Source organism: Planococcus citri, chromosome 4 (genome assembly GCF_950023065.1).
Source record: "Planococcus citri chromosome 4, ihPlaCitr1.1, whole genome shotgun sequence".
Taxonomy (NCBI): domain Eukaryota; kingdom Metazoa; phylum Arthropoda; class Insecta; order Hemiptera; family Pseudococcidae; genus Planococcus; species Planococcus citri.
This window is the reverse complement of record NC_088680.1, coordinates 2,780,227-2,800,466: the sequence shown is the minus strand read 5'-3', so window position 1 is coordinate 2,800,466 and position 20,240 is coordinate 2,780,227. Positions and strand designations below refer to the sequence as shown.

General features: G+C 36.1%; 2 protein-coding genes and 1 long non-coding RNA gene across 3 annotated transcripts; 1 reads left to right on the top strand and 2 right to left on the bottom strand.

The window, feature by feature from the left end:
- Window positions 1-2,846: 2,846 nt before the first annotated feature.
- On the bottom strand, window positions 2,847-5,417 carry LOC135845064 (pyrimidodiazepine synthase-like). Its single transcript, XM_065363529.1, has 7 exons — window positions 5,257-5,417; window positions 4,123-4,204; window positions 3,952-4,057; window positions 3,647-3,866; window positions 3,440-3,563; window positions 3,236-3,351; window positions 2,847-3,165 (listed from the first exon to the last, which is right to left on the bottom strand). The coding sequence occupies exons 1-7, from the start codon at window positions 5,293-5,295 to the stop codon at window positions 3,037-3,039; spliced, it is 816 nt and encodes a 271-aa protein (XP_065219601.1). The 5' UTR covers window positions 5,296-5,417; the 3' UTR covers window positions 2,847-3,036.
- Window positions 5,418-5,431: 14 nt separating this feature from the next.
- Window positions 5,432-6,989, top strand: LOC135845065 (uncharacterized). Its single transcript, XR_010558694.1, has 3 exons — window positions 5,432-5,692; window positions 5,760-5,942; window positions 6,059-6,989. It is a non-coding gene; the product is annotated as an uncharacterized LOC135845065 (long non-coding RNA).
- Window positions 6,990-16,171: 9,182 nt separating this feature from the next.
- On the bottom strand, window positions 16,172-17,778 carry LOC135844589 (craniofacial development protein 2-like). The gene has a single exon (XM_065362821.1). It carries the CDS (start codon window positions 17,284-17,286, stop codon window positions 16,174-16,176), a length of 1,113 nt encoding a protein of 370 aa, XP_065218893.1. The 5' UTR covers window positions 17,287-17,778; the 3' UTR covers window positions 16,172-16,173.
- Window positions 17,779-20,240: the final 2,462 nt, after the last annotated feature.

Below are 20,240 nucleotides of genomic sequence, written 5' to 3'. Positions count from 1 at the left end.
GATTAATTTTGATTTTTTAGGTCAAAAACTGGCGACAGAATAAAAATTCAGTACCATTATATAAGAATCTACTCTTCGTCACCTATGAAGCATTTTTCGAAATTTTGGGTCACCCGGTCGTTTTTGGGCCTGTGGAGGGCTGAATTTTAATTTTGGGATTTTGGAATCATCAAACAGGGGGCAGTTTGGACCCCAGCCGTTTCCCTGTGAGGTTAAACTTTGATTTTTGGCGTCACACGGATTTTCGAATCCAAATCAGTAATCCTGGAAACCTATAAAAGTACATGTTGCAATATCCATGATTCAGATTTCGAGATTTTGGGCCCCATGCCCTCCTGCCGAAGGGTCAATTATGGCTCTTATGGTCAAATGTCGTCCAGAAATGAAATTAGCGCTATCAAAATCCTACAATCCTATACCTCGATACCTATATTTTATTATGTATTCAAAATTTTGGGTCCTAACTCCCTCTCTAAAGCTCTGGTAGGGGTACTCTATTTTGATTTTAGGATCAAAAGGGTGTCAGAACTGGGATAAATAGATGCAGATACCCTTAAAAACCTGTACATCGATATCCATATTGAATTTTTCGAGATTTTGGGTCTCGAGCTTCTCTCTCATGCTCAATTTTGATTTTTGGGGTCGAACGGATTTTAAAATTAGAATAAAATGGGTCCTAAGTCCTTCTTGGGGGTTTTGGGGGAGGGGATCGATTTATATTTTGGGTTCAACCGGGTTCAAAATCAGAATCAGTGCTCTGGAAAACCTATATTTCAATACCTATATTGTATTTTTCAAAATTATGGGTCCTCAGTTTCTTCCTGGGGCTCGGAGGGGGGGATTCATTTTGATTTAGGGTTCAACTGGAGTCAGAATCGGAATCAGTGCCCTCAAAAGCCTTAAATTTCGATGCTCATAATTATTTCATTTTTTGAAAAAAATTTGGCTTTAAAAATTTGCTCTCTAAGAATTGAAAGGAGGGGGAGGAGGTGATCAAACGGATTTTGGAATATAAAATCAGTGGTTTTGTAAATCTACATCATTAAAAAAAATCGACAGTTTAAAATTTTAAAAAAATTTCATTTCCCCTGCTCTCTTTACTACTCCAAAAAACGCAAAATTTGAAAAATCCCCTCCTTAACCCTTGCAGCTCATACATTTTTCAGTAATGACGTCATTTTTGTTGAAATTTCAATCCAGCACACTGTCCTTTGCCCCCCCTCCTTTCGATCAGGACGAAAATTATTTATCAGCTCGATTCAATTTTTGGTTCAAATTAATTTAAAATAAATCGCCTTCAATTTTGAAAACAAGTAATATTTTTTAAAAAAGGCAACACTTCTATTCTGCTTTTTTTCAGGATTTACTCGATTACATCCGGAAATCAAGCTTTACTACTCACCCTCTGGAGATTCTCATTTAAAAGTTGCATTTATGGCACCTTTTGCTGCAGATCCAATCGTTCTTCAGATAAAATATCATCGACATTTGAAAAAAAAACAAAAAAAACGTAAACCGTAAACATTTCCATTCAATTCATACACATAAATTGTAATCAAATCATTTTTCAACATAAAAAAGAGTGTTATACGTTGATAGAAACTCTTCAAAATCTTCCATTACTTATCCATGGACTTGTACTTTGTACGTATAAGATTCCCAGCAACACATAAAGAAACCCTAAGTAGTACGCAGCTCGGCAACTCAAAACCGAAAGGGTAGCATCGAAATTAATTCTAGTCGTAGGAGAAGAGCGAAAAAAGGGGCACGAGAACACATTTTGTACAATGAACTAGTTAAAAATAAATGAAAAAGAAAATCAAGTCGGGAGAAAAAGCTAAAACAAAGCTAAGAAGAGATAACGAAGGACATAAAATATTTTATAACTTTAATATGGCATTTGCCTGGTGCGTTTTTTTTCCTTCCTTTTTGTGACGCGATTATAAATATTTAAATCGGTATCTAGACCTACGAGTAGGTAAGGTACGTCTCACACACAAAGTGAAAACAGCTTTCGTCGAGTAATTCATTAAATTTAAATATTTACTAAGCATTCAACTGTTTCGAGAACTTTTTAACGACTAAATTTACAACTGTGTTTGTTGCTATTCATATGAAGTTATAGTAAATTCGTTCATTAGAAAACCGTTCTCTTCTGTTTTTTTTTTCTTCACCGAGGGTAGGAAAAATAAAATCCGCTTACGCGTTTAATAAAATATTTTTTTTAGCTATAATAAGGGGAAAGGCAGATGAAGAAAACGGTACGACGACCGGTTCTTTTATTCGGTTAATTTTAATCTTCACGTAACTTTTAAATAACGCCGTTTGCCATTTAATACTTTATTAAGGGTTTGAAAGTTTCGACATATTTCGAAGCTTGTTGGTAGTTTGTATGGTTAACTTTTATCTCACCCACGAGGATAGAGAAGCGTTGTTTCTTCTTCGTTGGTGAGAGTTTACCGCAAAGTTTTGACGATGTTAAAATTTTAACTCGGCTTGCGGTTAATGATTAAATGCCACCGAGGTTTTTTTTCTCTTTATCGTTTTCAATTAAAAATGAACAATAAAAGGGATACCAAATAGGCCATAATATAGATACGAGTATCGATGATCGTTTGATCCACTAAACTATCTGTTAGAATACCATTTACGAGATATAAATTCGCTTTTTATTCGATTCTAATACACTTCACGACGATACACTATCGTAAAAATGGTTCGTCGAGTTCGAAAATTACACCTGGTAATTTTACTGCCGTCGATAAACTGTAAATTTCGTAGGGTGAAATCGCACGTTCGATTTGAATAAGAATTTTGTATGTACTTACATGTTTTACACGTCGTCGCAGAGTTGTAAAATCGTATATATATTTCGTATACCGCGCGAATAAAGCTTCGAGTATTTACAATTTTATAATATATCTAAAATAATAAAACAATGCACAATTTCAAATTAGTAATAAAATAATATCATGTGGTAAGTACTGGTTTGGAGAAAACGGTATATTGGACGACATGAATGGAATCAGCGAATCCTTAAACAGCCAAGTTAAAAGCTCCAGGATTGTTTTCCTTCCTGAGTTTGAAATGCTTACCGTGTACTTCGGCAGGAGCGAAATGTTTTTTAACTGCTTCGTCTTTCTTCATTAATGAAGTCCAATTTACCTTTAAGATCGGTTTTATTAGATATTTCTATCGTACTTTTTATTCAACTCGTAAGAAATATAATACTTACCAAATTTGGTATTTTTTCAGTCGGTATTTTAGCTTCGGAACCGTATAAATAGCTTAGTACGTCTAGTCGTTCGAACCAAGGCCAAATCATATAATCAACCATGAGTGGTTTATCCCCTGAACGTATAAAAATGGATTAATTTATAATCTGTTTCATCGTAACACAATTTTAATACACGTGAAACACTCTACTACGTCTACGTACCTCCGAAGTACTTCGTTCCTCTGGATACTAATTCTTTTTCAATTTCTACCAGATGATTAATCAACGAAGTGAAATTTTCCGTATTGAATTCGACCATAGCTACTTTATAAAAAGCACTAGGAACCTGTACGTACGTAATAATTTGATTATAAAGAATGCTACTTCAAAATAAACAGTAACGTTGAAAGAAACACAATCGATACTCACAGAGCTAAATTTTTCGATTAACATTCTATCTTTGAGTTTTTTAACCGGTTCGGATGGATAGAGAGCATTACCAGGGAATTCTTCGTTGATAAAATCAGCTAAAAGTAAACTCTCGTAGAGTAATTCGTTCTTGTACCATAGAGCCGGAACTCGACCAGCTGGAAATTTATCCAAATACCACTTCGGTTTCGATGACAAGTTTATATATATCGGTTCGTAACTGAGGAATGAAAAAAACACGTATTAATTATAGGAAACGAACACGACTCGATGTACGAATAAGAGAAACATTGAGATGTACTTACGATACATTTTTAGCATTCAAAGCTAGATGAGCTCGATGAGCGTAAGGACAGAATCTCATGCTGTACAGATAGATATTACCGGGTTGTAATGGAGGTTCGGTAGAACCTGTAAGTATCAGAATTTTAGTACATATTTCATTACTTTAAATTGATCAACGAAATTGTACGTACCTTCGGCGAAATGTTTCACTTCCATGATGAGACGAGTGGAAAGAGATGCGAGTGATCGTGTTGGATTAATGGCTGTCGTTAACTGAACGAATTCCGAGTGAATAATGAAACAGAATAGAATAGTTTAGATAACGAATTCAGTAGAAATAGTTCTTAACAAACTGGGAAGTCCATGGAATGACTCATTTACATTATTACTATTACTCATTCCATTTCAAATTCATATTCATACAAGTAAAAATATGCCGGCTTCACAACAAAGACGTATCACAATAATAGTTACCGCAACCGCAACCCGTCAAACCGCAGCGCTAGTAGTGTGTTTTGAATTTTGATAAGTTATCGTTGATTTTTGATTTATTATTATTTTATTTTAATTATTTACGAGTACCTAATTAAAACATTTATAATTATAAATCATAGATCATAAATGTATAAATGACATTCTTTTTCAATAATGTGGTGTTGTAAACCCAAAAATGTTTAATTAAGTAGGTACCTACATAGCATTAAAATTTAAAAAATGGCATTTACATTTACCTTACCACATCATGTCGAATATTCAAAAAATTCAGATGAAAAAAATTGAAAATTCGAACAGATTTCCTCGAAAAATAATGCACAAACGTTTAGAAAAATTATTTTCGAGAAAGTTGATATTTTTGTTGCAGTCAGTTTACTTCATTTTTCAATTTTAAATTTTAAAAGCTATCCAAGTGTAAGATGTTTCTCAAGTTTCTATTTTTCCACGATGTTCGTGATTTTAATATTCATAATTTAAGTGTCGGAAGAACGGGAAAAGGCCAGATGGAACAAAATTGAAAATTTGAAAGAATGGAGCATTTTCAAAAGAACAAAAACAAAAACGGAATTCAAATTTTCCTACGGATAATAACAAGACCAAAAACGCGAAATCAATTTTAAAAGAACAAAGAACGAGAACAGGAAATCAATCAATTTTGAAAGAACTATAGGTAATGGTACTCGATGTGCAAAGAAATCGATAATGTACAAGAACAAAAACGTAAAAAATTCAGAGTTCTAAGTATGTTCTTCGATTTGTTTTTCTTTCTTTCTTTCAAATTCTTTCATTTTTTTTAATTTTTTTGATTTGAGTAAAATTTTTGTACGTACCAAGTACCAAACCATTAAAATTGCTGAGCATCCGTTCATCTTGATAACTCCTAGTCCACCGGAACACTGCCGAATCCGAGGATCTCTAAAAATTTTGAATCGTCGCAAGATTATGATGCACTCACGTCTCACGTTAGATAGGAATGTTGACTGAAGGGAAAATTTTTGGTACCTATTATGACGCCGACATTACTCACACAGATGCATGTATAAAATATTGATATTAAAACTGATTTATTAAATTCGATTGATAAGTGAAGATTAAAAATGTAGCTAATTTAGATGTTTAAATTTAGCTCAAATCAAATCAATCTGAAAGACTGAAACCGTCCTGGTAAAACATATTACAAAGAGGATTATTTTAGCCTATAAAGCCCAGTCGTAATCGTATAGGTCCCAAACAATGGCGAAGTTTTATTATGTTGTTTCTTCGTTGGTGAGCGTGTTTTCTCGTATTAGTTTTTCATATTTTTATTACCTACTTACTTGAATTTTTTACACAGGTAGCTAAAGCTATACAAAGCCTACAAAGGTAGTTTGCAAAATTGGATGGTTGAACTTTTTTGCCAGGATTTGACGCCGGTTTTTCAGAATTAGAGAGCGTCACAGAGAGGGTAACATTTTTTCAAAAGAGCTGAACAAAAATTTTCTAACAGATGAAACCGTTTTTGAAGTTTAATTAGCGGGTCAGTAGATTTCAAGATATGAATTGTTTTATTTAATTTGTAATACGAAAATGAATTTAAAAAGTATACCTAATTATGTATTAGGTAATTTTTTTAAAAGTTCTCATCTCTTTTAGCTAAAGGCTATACCCACCTAGTCTGAAGAATACGGTGCAATCTTAATAGCAGCAAACCTAAAAACAGAGCTAAATTTCGGATGCCAATAAGAGAAACGAGCAATTCGTGTTTCAATAAATAATTGCAAGATTAAACCAGAAGGAATACGTAGGCAAGACCATTGTAACTTTCAACTAATTTAATAAACGAATTAAAGAGCAAACGAGATAATAGAATACGTACATAGGTATATACAAGAGGCAATTTATCTAACTACGAGTATTACCTATTAGATAAATTAAAAAAAAAAAATTCAAACTATCAGAGATTTTGTTGAATAAATTGAGGAGTAAAAATATCACTTCTAATAAGCCTACACGTTGAAAAAATGAAATACCTAATCAAAAAAAATAGGTACCATATGAAGTACAATTTACTCCCAATTAATTAACTCATTTTTCAATCTGAATTAGGCTTTCCTGCATTTATACTTATCTATGATAAGATTGATGTTTCTAGATCTTAGATAGATGTTCAAGTCATCTGCAAAAATCCTCAAAGAGCATGGTTTTGTTATCTATTATAATATTACAAAATATACATATCACCAATTTGTATCAGAAACAGGATTGCGAGCAAGGAACAGGCCCTTGAGAATGAGAAACCCCATTTTCTAATTCAAAAGATCTTGAGTAGGTACCTATGTGTCATCTAGGCGTACTCTGAATGTACGAGTACAGTTTGTTAGAAAATTTTGAATAAAGTAAGCCAGATTTACCCCACCTCCTTGCTCTTAAATGAGAGGACGAATGATGAAAGTGAAATGGTATACAATCTTATTTTATTAGTAAAGTGATTAATCTATAGATAACATCTGAATTCCAATGAAATCAACCACGATTAGCCAATGACATCGATTGGAATTACCTACTTAGCTTATCTACTTTCATTTTGGCGATTATTAAAAAAATATAATTTCATTGAATGAAAATAATGTTTATCTATCAGATATCATTGCAACATTGCCTTTTGAGATGAGGTTGAATAAATTTTCGTTCGGTAAGAAAAATTAGTTTTCTTTCGAAAGTGGATTTGAATATATAGTCGTCTTTTATTCAATCGCGTATTCAGTTTTCTCGCAACATTTTCACCTGAACGGAAGCTTATTCCAACACTGATTTAGAATATCGAATGTAAGTTTACCTGAATAAGTATGTTCTCTAGGGACGAAACAAAGCAGACATGGCAAGATGCACCCTTCTCCCCCCACCGGTTGTTAAATTTTTGAAAAAGTCGGAAAATTTCTCCAAAGTTGGCAACTTTTCACAAAGTCAGAAAATTTTAAAAAATGCTCAGGCCTGTTGGATTTCCTTTTTGAAAATCAAACTTCCTCGCTACGCATCCAGTGATATACCTTAATGGCACATATTTGAATTGTGAAGATCCCTTGCGCTCCCTTCAAAGCATGGCACAGCTCGCGTACGAAAAAGTGAGTTAAGTATGTAGAGCGCAAACTAGCACGCTTGTCAAGCCATGGCCCTTATCACAAGCGTGAGATAGCGAAGGGCATATTGGATAAGTTCCGACATATTACGAACAGTCAAACTCTTTCCGAAGGTGAGCTTACTAATAGCATAGGCACCTTAAGCATGATTTTATTTGATGTGTACGACAGAAAAGTTGTGATCTTATTCGACGAAAAGGACTCATTCATCGCCAAAGCTTTTTTTGCAGGCAAGAAATATGATCCGGATTTGATGAAGGATTTCACACAAAACCTTCTCTTGCCGTTCATGTATCACACATTCAAACGCAATGATTTCTTGGCTAAAGGCATAATCACAGGAATGCTGCCCGTTGAAGAAGCAACTGGACTGTCAACACCAATGAACAACGCGAGAGAGTTTTACATCTTCGGAATGAAAAACATGTTCCCGTTCTATGGCATTCTGGAACATGAATTTGACCAACTATGTGCAATTCGAGGAGTCGATGATGTGACAAAGCATTCAGCCAAGTCATATTATGACGGATATTTTGTATTGGGACGCCCAGATACGCCAATGTACAGTACCTTTTCTGTTCAAGGATTTATTAATCATCTGGAAATAGACGATTATTGGAAAGCATCGGGTCTGATAAATGTGATATCAAACCTTTTCAAGTACTCTGGTTTTCAAGAAAAAATGGCTCCCTGCACAGCAATGCACACATTTTGATCACGTGTAAAGATACGGAAGGTTTGGAGCGATCCGATTATATGAAATATGTAATTTACCGCGTTTATTAGATAAAGATGGCATCTTAGAGTTTGATGATGTAAAACACGGCCGGATTGTATATTCTCTATTCTTGTCTCTGGGTCTGCTGAGCGTGGATGCCCGCCATATACCTACCACATCCAAACTTTCCGATGAGACCGAGATAAAACTGAAGGTACCCAATCGGGAAATTCAACGTGTGCTACAAAAATGGCTAATAGCTGCACTGGATTTAAGCATCGCAGTAGATGATCGCGCACATTTAAACAATGACGATGCGTCAACTTTACCTCATCTGCTAAAAGCAATGTCAAAGTACTTGCAAAGAACAACCAAGAATAAAGGTTTTGGGATTTGCGATAGAAAAGCAAAAATAATCGCTCGCGCATTCAGCAAATCATATGTGGGAAACGAATGCTCAATAGAACACTTCTTACACGGCTTTTTTAGTGGACGCGATGCAACCCTACTCCTCGAATGATATTGCCCTCGGGTCCCAAATGAGTTGGAATCACGATATTTTGGGTAGTTATAGACTTGATTTATTCTACTACGAAGTGGACAATACAGCGTTGATTATTGAATTGAAATACGCGAATCCGAAAGCATCTTTCGGATTCGCGTATTTCAATTCAATAATCAACGCTGTATTGTCCACTTCGTAGTAGAATAAATCAAGTCTATAACTACCCAAAATATCGTGACGAAGAATGAAAATTTGGCGACTTACAATACAACGAAAGCTGAAATCGTGTTGTGGTGTAAGTACCCCTTGCTATCATGGGATAGACTGTACTTCCTACTTGGACTCTATGATATCACGTCAGAGATAAAATCTAGAGTGGGAAACTGAAAAACTTATGACGCTAGGTACTTACCTACCTAGGGTAGTGGTAGTTTATTCGATCTAATAATTAGAACGTGTGTTCGTTAGACTGTTTTATTTTTTCTTTTTCATATTATTTCTTGTAAAACAATGTAAATTGTGTTTATTCGAATTTAATGAAAAACTATTTCAATGATCTGATATTCATGTTGTGAAAGTTATTAAAACCAAATGGACTTATTTTCTTCATGATTCGAGTATTGGATCCAATGGAGTGAGTAATTATATTGAGTACACCAGCTAGGCTGAGGTGTAGGCCTCATGCCAGTTCTGGTCAGAATATAGGTCTCTCTTCATAATTAGGTTTTGAGATAGCCAAGGTAAATGGTTCAGTTGAAATTTAATACTTAACTAGGGGGCCATGCCCCCTGGCCGCTTCGCGGCCCAACCCCCATGCGAGTTCCGAGGGCGAACCCACCTAAATAGTAAGCATGAAATTTAAAAATAATAGTAATCCAAAAAACGCACTTTTCATGTGAGAAAAATTTTGCAAAAAGATATTGGAAAAGTAATTTCCTCTTCCTAAAAATTACATAAAAATCTCGTTTTTTGCATAAAAAATATCAATGACTAAAATTTTTGAATTTTTCTACCTACACTCCTACAGCTTTTGAAATGGGCATTATTTCTGAAGATTCCTTCATTTTGGTCTCTGAATTAAGAAAATTTAGTAGTAAATCGTATGTGATTTTCCCTACCACTAAATCTTATCGATGCTTCTCCCCCTCCCCCTTTAAAAATAGTGCTTTCAACTGAAGTGTATGTTGCTTCCATTAAAAATGATTTTCGAATCCAAAATTCCACTTTTCTGGAATCAAAGATCGAAACCACTGAAAGCTAAAGCTCATACGTAAGCATGCTCCACCTGCAAACTTTCCCATTATTTTAGCGGTTAAAAATCAATATTTTGCCCAATAATAATCAAAAATTCGTGCTTTCCTTCATAAACAGTCAGTTTCGCTTTTCGCTTAAAATTGTAAAAATTCTCAGTGTTTTTTTACAAAAAATTCTCGGTTTTTTACAAAAATTTTCAAAAAGTTTTATTTTGTTCAAAAAAATTGTCCAAAAGTCTTCCCTATTGCTGAAATTCTAGCTTTTATGCAGTTGAAAAGTCACGATTTTCAACGTAAAATTGCCATAAGTTTCAAAGTGAATTTGGAATAAAATTCCGAAAAGGTGTACTTAATTTCTAATTCTAAAAAATTGTTCATTTTTACTAAAATTATCTAATTTTCAACTTTAAAATTTTTTTTATTCAAAATTAACTAAAAATCAAACTTGGGTAAGTATTTTGCCAGAAATTGCCAAAGTATCTTTTCTTGCCAATAGGTAATTCTCACAAAGTTCTTTTTGCTAAAATTGTCAAAATCTTGCTGTTTGTCAAAAATTGCAAAAAAATCCTCGCTTTTTAACAAAGTTTCTAAACATACAAAATTTTTTTCTTCAAAATTAACTAAAAGCCAAGCTTGGGTAAGTATTTTGCCAAAAATTGCCAAAGTATCTTTTTTTGCCAATAGGTAATTCTCACAAAGTTCTTTTTGCTAAAATTGTCAAAATCCTGCTGTTTGCCAAAAATTGTAAAAAATCCTCGCTTTTTAACAAAGTTTCCAAACATACTTGGTAGTTTTTTCAGAAAATTTCGAATTTTTTATTTTTTTTTTTAAATTGTTCAAAGATAGTTAGAAGATTTCAGGTGGTTATGTTCATCATTTCAGCCTGAGACAAAAATCTGAGCATCAAGGTACCATCATTCAATTCCCAATACCCAACTACAAAATGTCTTGAATCAGAAGTGTATCTACGAACCCACGGGAACGAAAGTAAGGGAGCGTATTCTCCCCCCCCCCCCAGGTGTCAAATTTTGAAAAAACCGGTAAATTTTATAAAAAAATGCATTAGCTTTTCTTTTTTGACATTAAAATTTCTATAAAAAAAACATAATTCGGATTCTAAAATTTTAAACCATAAACCAAGAAAATCGACTCCTCACATTGAAAAAACAAAGCTTTTTCACCTATAAAAATACCAAAATACCAATACATTGTTATCCTGTGTTTCGCATTTCCCCTTTTTGGGCTTATATCGAGGTTAAGGTGGATATATGAATGCTAAAATCGACTTTAGCGACCCTAAAAACCCCTATTTCGATACCCACATTGAATTTTTCAAAATTGCACGTTTTGCACCCTCTCCCCAAATTTAGGGTTCATTTCGAAACTCTCTTTGGATGGTTCATTTCGAGGTTAAAGTGAATATGAATGCTAAAATGAACTTCATCTACCCTATAAAGCCCTATACATTTTGATATCCATGTTGAATAAAGAAAATGCCTAGCAAATTAAAATATTCGGCCAAAGATCGAAGATAAAATTGTTCAAAATAATGCATTTTTAATTTTTTGGGCTTAAACTAAATAATTTTGGATTCTAAATGCTTCATAACACATCTACATGTGATAAGGAACATTTTAAAAAAAAATTTAGCAAAATCGGTTCAGTAGGAGAGGCTGGCGGACTGTCACCAGATTTAACAAATTCTTTTAATATATACTAGGGGGCTCCGCCCCCTGGGCCGCTCCGCGGCCCCAACCCCCCGGCTCGCGCCCTCGCTTCGCTCGGGCTGCTCGCCTGCGTATAGATGTTAGCACCAAGCCTCAAAATTATCACCATATTTCAACATTCATATTGCCTTTAGTTAGTCTAGCTTTGAACATTACTTTGTGCATTGAAGAAAATAGAGCATCCAAAAGGACCGGATTTTCTTAATACTCAAATCCCCTCATATATTTTGTGGGCAATTTTTTGTAAAGAATTGTACACTCCTCAGATTTTCCCTCAGAGCTCAGGTGGTTATGTTAAACATTTTAGCCTGAGACAAAAATCCGAGCATCAAGGTACCATCATTCAATTCCCAATAACAGCTGCAAAATGTCCTCAATAAGAACTGTCTCTACAAATCGAGAGGAAAGAAAGTAAGGGGGTGTATTCTCCCCCCAAAGTTGTCAAATTTTGAAAAAACCATTAAATTTTGATAAATGTGGCAAATTTTACGTATCAAAAAATGCACTCCTCACATACTTAAAAAATAAACGTTTTTTACTTTTTGAAATTCATCGTTCAGACCTAAGTTGCTTTTCTTTTTTGACATTGAAATTTCTAAAAAACCATCATTCGAATTCTAAAATTTTAAAACCAAAAAAATCGACTCCTCGCATAAAAAAAACAAAGCTTTTTCACATATAAAAATACCAATTTTTGAAAGCTTTTGCCCTCAGTTCGTCGGGGTCTGCTTGCCTTTTTTATAAACTTAGAATTTTTAAAAAGTCGTCATTGAAATTCTAAGATTTTGAAACCGAAAAAATCAAACTCTTCCTAATGTAAAAAACATTGTGTTTTCACCTATCAAAATACAAATTTTGAAAGCTTCTCCCCTCACTACGCGCGGGCTTAATTGTTTCTCTTTCACGCAATAAAAAAATTCCATGTTTGAGGCTTCTAAAAATTGAACAGGGAAAACGAAAATGTTGTATAAGTCAGTCATGATAGGCTATAAGAAGACCTACCTATAATGTCAACTGGCAGCATTGTTTTCTCATCTTTCGTTTTATTCCGCAAATTTTGGTTGAACCCCCCCCCCTCCCTCCTATTAGTTTTGTCCCTGCGTACCCACACTTTTGAAGGTTTTCCAAGAAAATAAACCAAACTTCATGAAGATCCGTTTGATAGTTTGATATTTTGTTTACTATTGATGATAAATAAAACCCACATTGAATTTTTCGAAATTGCACGTTTTGCACCTTCTCCTCAAATGTGACGAATCAATTTACTCATCAGAGATCACTGACCTCATTGATGAAGTCAAATATCAAGTTTCACTCTCTCCACTCCTCCACCTTCGCAATTCAGCACCCATTTTTGAATTTTTTCACGACATTTTTTTCAAAACTGAAAACCCCAAAAATGTTGGTGGCTCTAGAAAGGCTCAAAACTACCACTATTCGATTAAGTAGGTGGAAAAAAAATGATTTTGTTTTTTTATGTGTTTTGGACTGGCAAAAAAATACATCAATTTGAAGCTCTTACACAGAGCTTTAAAATGAAACTCCCACGATTTACTTTTCACACTTTTCACAACTTTTCACTTTTCATTTCATCAAAATTACTTTTCTGAAAAGTGCACATCTCTAATCCTGATGAATGTTTTAAATTTTATGTTTCGCATCGCCCCCTTTTTGGGCTTATATCGAGGTTAAGGCGGAGATATGAATGCTAAAATCGACTTTAGCGACCCTAACAACCCCTATTTCGATACCCACATTGAATTTTTTGAAAGTGCACGTTTTGCACCCTCTCCCCAAATTGAGGGTTCATTTAGAAATTCTGTTTGGATGGTTCATTTTGAGGTTACAGTGAATATAAATGCTAAAATCAACTTCATCGACCCTATAAAGCCCTATTTTGATATCCATGTTGAATAAAATGCCTAGCAAATTAAAATATTCGGCCAAAAATCGAAGATAAAATTGTTCAAAATAATGCATTTTTTTAAATTTTTTGTGCTCAGACTAAATAATTTTGAATTCTAAATGTTTCATAACACATCTACATGTGATAAGGAACATTTTAAAAAAAAATTGAGCAAAATCGGTTCAGGAGGAGAGGCTGGCGGATTGTCACCAGGTTTTTCACGTTTTCAACAACTTAAACATCTTTTAATATATATGATGATGATTTTCCAAGGTAATGGTTTAGTAATTAGATTCCAAATAGATAGTCTAGTAAAGGACTCATAGGACCTAATTAATCAACTAAGATGATCTCGGAGTAGATCTTTTATGACATTACCATCTAGTTTCTACCATGAGTTTGAAACGTATGTGATTTTAAATAATTACAATTCGAATTAGATAATTAGGACATGTCCGAAACGTGATTGTTGTTTGGTAGGTTATGCCTACTTTGTACATTTTGTAAATTTCTCCCCTCTTTTTTGAGTTTCAGATTGTTAATTCGAATCTTATTCTCATAAAAATATTCGAGCTTAATTTTATGTTGATAGGTAGGTTTCATTCTTTCCTATTTTTTTTTTCTCGTGGCCACAACTGTCTCGATCTTCAGTATCATCCATTGGCGCTTTCCCCTCCTTAGCCCCCTGAAGTCGCCTTCCAGACGATTTCTCTGTACATATCTCTATCTGCCATTGAGTGAAAGAGGGTTTCCACGCCGAGTCCTGTCCAATTCCTGAGATTTCTCAGCCACGACATTCTCTTCCTTCCTCGGCCGCGTTTCCCCTCTATCTTCCCCATCATAATTGTCTGTAGTAACTCGTACCTTTCGCCCCTCATTGCATGGCCGAAATAACAGAGCTTCCGCTTCTTTACTGAATTGACCAGCTCCAGTTCTTTCCCGATCATTTGCATCACCTCCTCATTCCTCTTCTTCGCTGTCCATGGTATCTTCAGAATGCGCCGGTAGCACCACATTTCAAATGCATCAAGCTTACTTATGGTATCTCCCTTCAGGGTCCAGGTTTCGCATCCGTACATCAGAACAGACCATACATAGCATTTTGTTGCTCTGACACGTGTTTTTATTGACAGATTGTTTGCAGTCAGTGTCTTTTTCATCCTTATGAAAGCAGCTCTTGCCTGTTCGATTCTGCTCCTTATTTCTTCATTAGGATTTGCGTCATCATTCACCCAGGCGCCTAGGTATTTGTAATGTTTCACCTGGTCTAGAATATCGCCTCCAGTCATTATCTCTATTTTATCAGATTCTTCACCGCCTACTCTCATGACTTTGGTCTTTTTTGTATTTATTCGAATTCCATAGTCAACAGGCTCTCTCCACAGCATGTATCAGCTCCTCCAGTTCCTCTTCACTTTCAGCAATAAGTGCCGTAGTTATCATCCGCATATCTGATGTTGTTTATTAATTCGCCACCAATTTTTACTCCTTCAGTTCGACCTTCTAGAGCCTTTCTAAATGCCTGATCTGCGTATACGTTGTACAGAATGGGAGACAATATACACCCCTGTCGAACTCCACACTCTATTTCCATTGGATCCGTCTGTTTCCCATTTTCCAATAGGACTGTGGCCTTTTGTTGACGATAAAGGTTTTCGATTATACGTATGTCTGCCAGATCTAGCCCTATCAACCATATTATCTCAAAAAGTCTTTCATGTTGCACCTTGTCGAACGCTTTTTCAAAGTCCAAAAAGCATATATACATTGGTTGGCGAAACTCCCGCATTTTTTGCATTAAAACATTGATGCAAAACAGCGCTTCTTGCGTGCCCAGACCACTTCTGAAACCAAACTGCTCTCTGCTGATATTTTCTTCGCATTTTCTTCGTATTCTGCTATGGATAATTCTCAGAAATACTTTGAGGGTATGACTCATCAGGCTGATTAGTCTGTAATCGCTGCAGGATTTGGGATGGTGGTTTTTAGGTAGAGGTATAAATGCCGACATCAGCCATTCATCTGGGATTTCTCCGGTTGTGTAGATTTTATTGAATAATTTGGTGAGTATTTTGAGTCCATCTCCGTCAAGTGTTCTGAGCAGCTCTGATGTTACTTCATCTGGTCCTGGTGCTTTTCGCGGTTTGGCTTGTTTAATTGCCAGCTCAACTTCTGCCTCCAAGATACTCAGACATTCCACATTTTGGTTTCCTTTTTCCTCTTCCAAGCGATTGCCCCCAAATATTTCGGTTATATATTCTTTCCAGGTCTGCTCTATTTCGTCCTCTTCTACTGTCAGCTCTCCGTTGCTTCTTCTCAGGGTCATGGGCTTTTTACTCCTGTATACCCCGGACATTTCTTTTAAAGCTTTGTGCAGGTTGTAATCATCGTGCTTTTCCTGTAGCTGTTCTATCTGCTGACATTTCTCGATCATTATCTTCTCTTTTTCTTCTCTGATCTTCCTCCTCAGCTCTCTGTGTATCTGTCTATATTCGACATCGTTTTTTCCATTCTTTGCTTCTCTAGTCTCTACGTTTTTCAAATAGGGCTATTATTTCGTCAGTAATCCATTCTTTTTGGGTTCTTCGGTCTCCATTCTGTCTCAGTAGTTCCTCCGCAGTCTGCAATGCCGCTTCTTTGAATGCTGCCCATCCAGAGTCCACAGTTCCATCTATTTGGTTGCTCTTTTCCCGCAGGTTTTTGTTCAATGTTTTTTGAACTTTACGGCTAATCTCTTTGTTCTTCAACAACTCGAGGCGGAATCTCTTTGGTTTTACTTTTTCAACTTTTTTGAGCTTTATCTTCAGCTTTGCCAGTAGTAATGTGTGATCTGTATTTGCATCAGCGCCAGGGTACGTTTTCACTGATTTCAGTGCATTTCTGTATCTTCGATTTATAAGAAAGTAGTCTATTTGATTCCTTATCACGTTGTTCAGGTTGTCTCCTGGTGCTTTCCATGTGTATAGTCGGCACTTTGGCAGCTTAAAGTACGTATTGCCGACAATGAGTTTGTTAGTCTGGCAGAACTGTATCAACCGCTCTCCTCGTTCATTCCGATTTCCAAGACCATATCTGCCTGTCACATTGCCCGCCAAATTTCCAACCTTGGCGTTGAAATCACCTATGACAATTTTGGCCTCATTCTTCTTGGTAGCTCTCAATGTCTTTTCATGATTGTCATAAAAATCTTCGATGTCTTCATCCGAACTATCAGAAGTTGGGGCATATACTTGGATTACGCTGACTGGAACTGGTTTGGCGTCAAATTGAATCAAAATTATTCTGTCTGTCACTGGTGTTACCTGTTTTATCGCCTCAGCTATGTCCTTTCTAATGATCACAGCCATTCCACTGCGGTGCTTCCCCTTCGGCACGCCGGAATAGTGAACTGTATATCCATCACTCTCGAATTTACCCGCTCCGTGCCATCGGGTCTCGCAAACACCTAGGATACCAATGTCCATTTTCTCCATTTCAATAGTCACGTTTTTCAACTTTCCCATCTCCATCAACGACCTCACATTCCATGTTCCGATCTTTACCATCTTTGCGAGATCTAACCGGGATATTCTTCGCACCCCTGCCCCATCAAAGGGGCGCCCGGGACTCGGGGCCATTTGGATTTCTCTCGCCATTGATGATATACTAGGGATGTAGCTACGACGGTGGTTTCCCTCTTTCCTTCCGCCGGATTTTCTGTTGGGGTTTTCTCCCTTAGCCGAAATTGCCAGTTTTTAGGCGCTGGTACTCGCCTGCTCACTCTCAAAATCTTGCCTGGGGCTGGAACGAGTGAGTTGCTGGTGGCTTGCTGATCTTTAGCAGTCTGTACGATTACGGTATTTCTATAGGGTGAGATATTCGGCTTATCTCGCCCCTCCGTTCCTACCACCAGCTGGGGGATTTCACTTTAGCCATGTTCATCAATACCAAGTCTATCGAAGAGCATGTTACCACCCCGCACGATCGTGGACGCGCAGAATCCTCCTGGTTGCCATCTTCGCCTTCCATCTTTCTCTGGGGAGCTGGCCCTCTTGATGTTCTGGACTACTTACTAGAGCACTACCTCTAGTGACGCACAACCTGTGCCCCCGCGGGGCCTTTCCTATTTACCCATCCCAATATTCCAAATACGTGAATCCTTTTATACCTATATCACTCACTACTTTCCCTAGTCTAAAAATTTTCATCAATTCCTTTAATACCTATCTAACAGTGTCTCACGCATTCAACAGATCGTACGAGCATATGCAGCCAAATGAAGCAGCGATAGAACCCATCTTATACGTTTTTTTTGTGGATGCCATGCATCCCTACTCTTTGAATGATAGAATCATCGGATCCCAAATGAATTGGAATCATCCTATTTTGGGTACTTACAGACTGGATTTATTTTACAACGAAGAGACTAACACATCGTTGATTGTTGAATTGAAATACGCAAATTCGAAAGTTGCAGATGACAACGAAATAATATTACCGATGTTTAAACGAGTTTTGTCGTACGCGTATTTTTACGAACCCCACAAAAGCAAGCAGTTTTGGCGATTAGAATTCATTCTAATTACACCATGGAAGCAATGTCGGTTACATTACATCCTGGGGAAATCGAAACGATGATACGCGGTGGGATGAATTTCGTCGCTAATTTTTCAACGCCTATTCCAAATTCAACAGCTGCAAATGCAGAACCCGCTGGACAAGGAGATTCGAAAGAAATAAAGGCGATAATGAGGAAAAAATTAATTGATCGGCTTTACTCGTGGCTACTTTCTGAAGACCCCAAACGGATTATTAGTATCACTTATGACCCTGAAGATGATACATCTGGCACAAAAGATGATTAGGTATATCGCAATACCGACCGTTTCACAAAAATGGCGTGAGATGAGCAAATTTTCATCAATATTACGTATAATTATAATATACCTACTTTCCGCAATTTTCTAGATTTTTTTTTTCTTTTTGGGGCTTTGGCCAAAAAAACTTGGTCTTTTTGGCAAATTCGACATAAAAAAACGTTTTTTTGGAATTTTTTTTTGAAAAAATTGTTTTTTTTGAAACAATTTTTTGTAAAATGTAGGATTTTTTGCTGTACCTAATTTTAATAGACATAAACAAAACTGTTTAATATTTTAATTTTAATTTTATTTACTTATTTTTTTTTTTAAAGCGCACTCAAAATGCAGATAAGTAATGATAATGTATAGAAAAAGACCAGTCATTGTAATGATGAAATTAGAAAATGGGCCTTTCTATTATCGTCAAAATGTAGGGGTTGGGTGAATTGATTGAATTTCGGAGTGAATGGGGAAGGTTTGGTGGATGCATTTGAGATGAATTTGTTTTTTACGTATAGGAGACTGTTGTATCTTCGAGTATTCAAATAGTTGTGATGAGAAAAATTGACTGGAAAGGTAGGCGGGTTCTGCGCCAGGAATTAAAAATTGCATTAAATTTCCTTATACAAGGGAACACTCTGAGCTGGCATTCTGCGATTTGAATGCAACCAAGGTACATCGAAGGAGCATTTACAAAGACCACTGTAACCAAAATTTCGAATGTTGAAGTTCACCGGATTTTTAAACAGTTCACGTTATAGTATTGTATACGAAGAAATTTTTTTTTACACAGTTTCGTTCCTTTCAGTGAGCTAATATAGTCGGTGGGCCCACATAAGGATCACCTGTACCCCCCTGCCGATCCTCCGGGGACATTTTTTTCTTAAAGAAGGGTCCTAAAGAACATTTCTAGCCCTCTTCCTCAAAAAAAAGTGTCCCTAATTACAAAATGGCAGCCATTTTGATTGACAGGCCAGCCAAAATCGCAGATTTTGCGTTCCAACATCGAACTAGCATACAATTTTCTAAGCAGTACACAGGTAGATCGAAAGAGCAGGCAAAAATTCATCATCTGTCAAAGTTCAAGTGCTAAAGTGCCTTTTTCGATCTTTGGTGAATTTTTGAAAATCAAATTTAGGCCAAAAATGAGGGGAAAACCAAAATTTTACCAAATTGACCAATAAAGCTGAAATTTGGAATATACCCCATATTCGGCATGCCAAATCGATTGGAAACTGTTTTAAACCGTTTTGAGCAGATCTGCAGCCTCCAGCAGATTTTTGAAGCTGGAAATTCCCACAAAATTTCATCAATGAACGGAGATGGAAAACCGAAATTTACCCAGCAAACTAATTTCAATACGGTACGAAGTCAACTTCTGGTGGATTTCTAGTCGCTTTGGAGCCTCCAGCGACTTTTTGAAAATTACTGGAGCCCCCAGTAGATTTTTGAAAATATCAAACTGAGATGGAAAGCCGAAATTTACTCCACACTCCAAGTTTGACACTTTCTGAAGACGACATCAGGTGGGTTTAAGTCATTTCGGAGCCTCCAGAGACTTTTTGAAAGTTACTGGAGCCTCCAGTAGATTTTTGAAACTTGAAATATCTCCTAAAGCCGAAATTTACTCTGCAAGCTAATTTCAATACACTACGAATTCAACTGCAGGTAGATTTCAAGTCGTCTGGGAGCCTCCAGTAACTTTTTAAAAATTACTGGAGCCTCCAGTAGATTTTTGAAACTTAAACGGA

Bases quoted from the DNA above. Each gene is read 5' to 3' on its own strand.
- LOC135845064 (XM_065363529.1), bottom strand. From the start codon at position 5,295: ATGAACGGATGCTCAGCAATTTTAATGGTTTGGTACTTG. The intron at 3,867-3,951 runs GTAAGTACATCT...TTCATTCCTCAG, and splicing joins TTGAATGCTAAAAATGTATC to TTACGAACCGATATATATAA. The intron at 3,166-3,235 runs GTAAGTATTATA...CCGATCTTAAAG, and splicing joins CTGAAAAAATACCAAATTTG to GTAAATTGGACTTCATTAAT.
- LOC135844589 (XM_065362821.1), bottom strand. From the start codon at position 17,286: ATGGCGAGAGAAATCCAAATGGCCCCGAGTCCCGGGCGCCCCTTTGAT.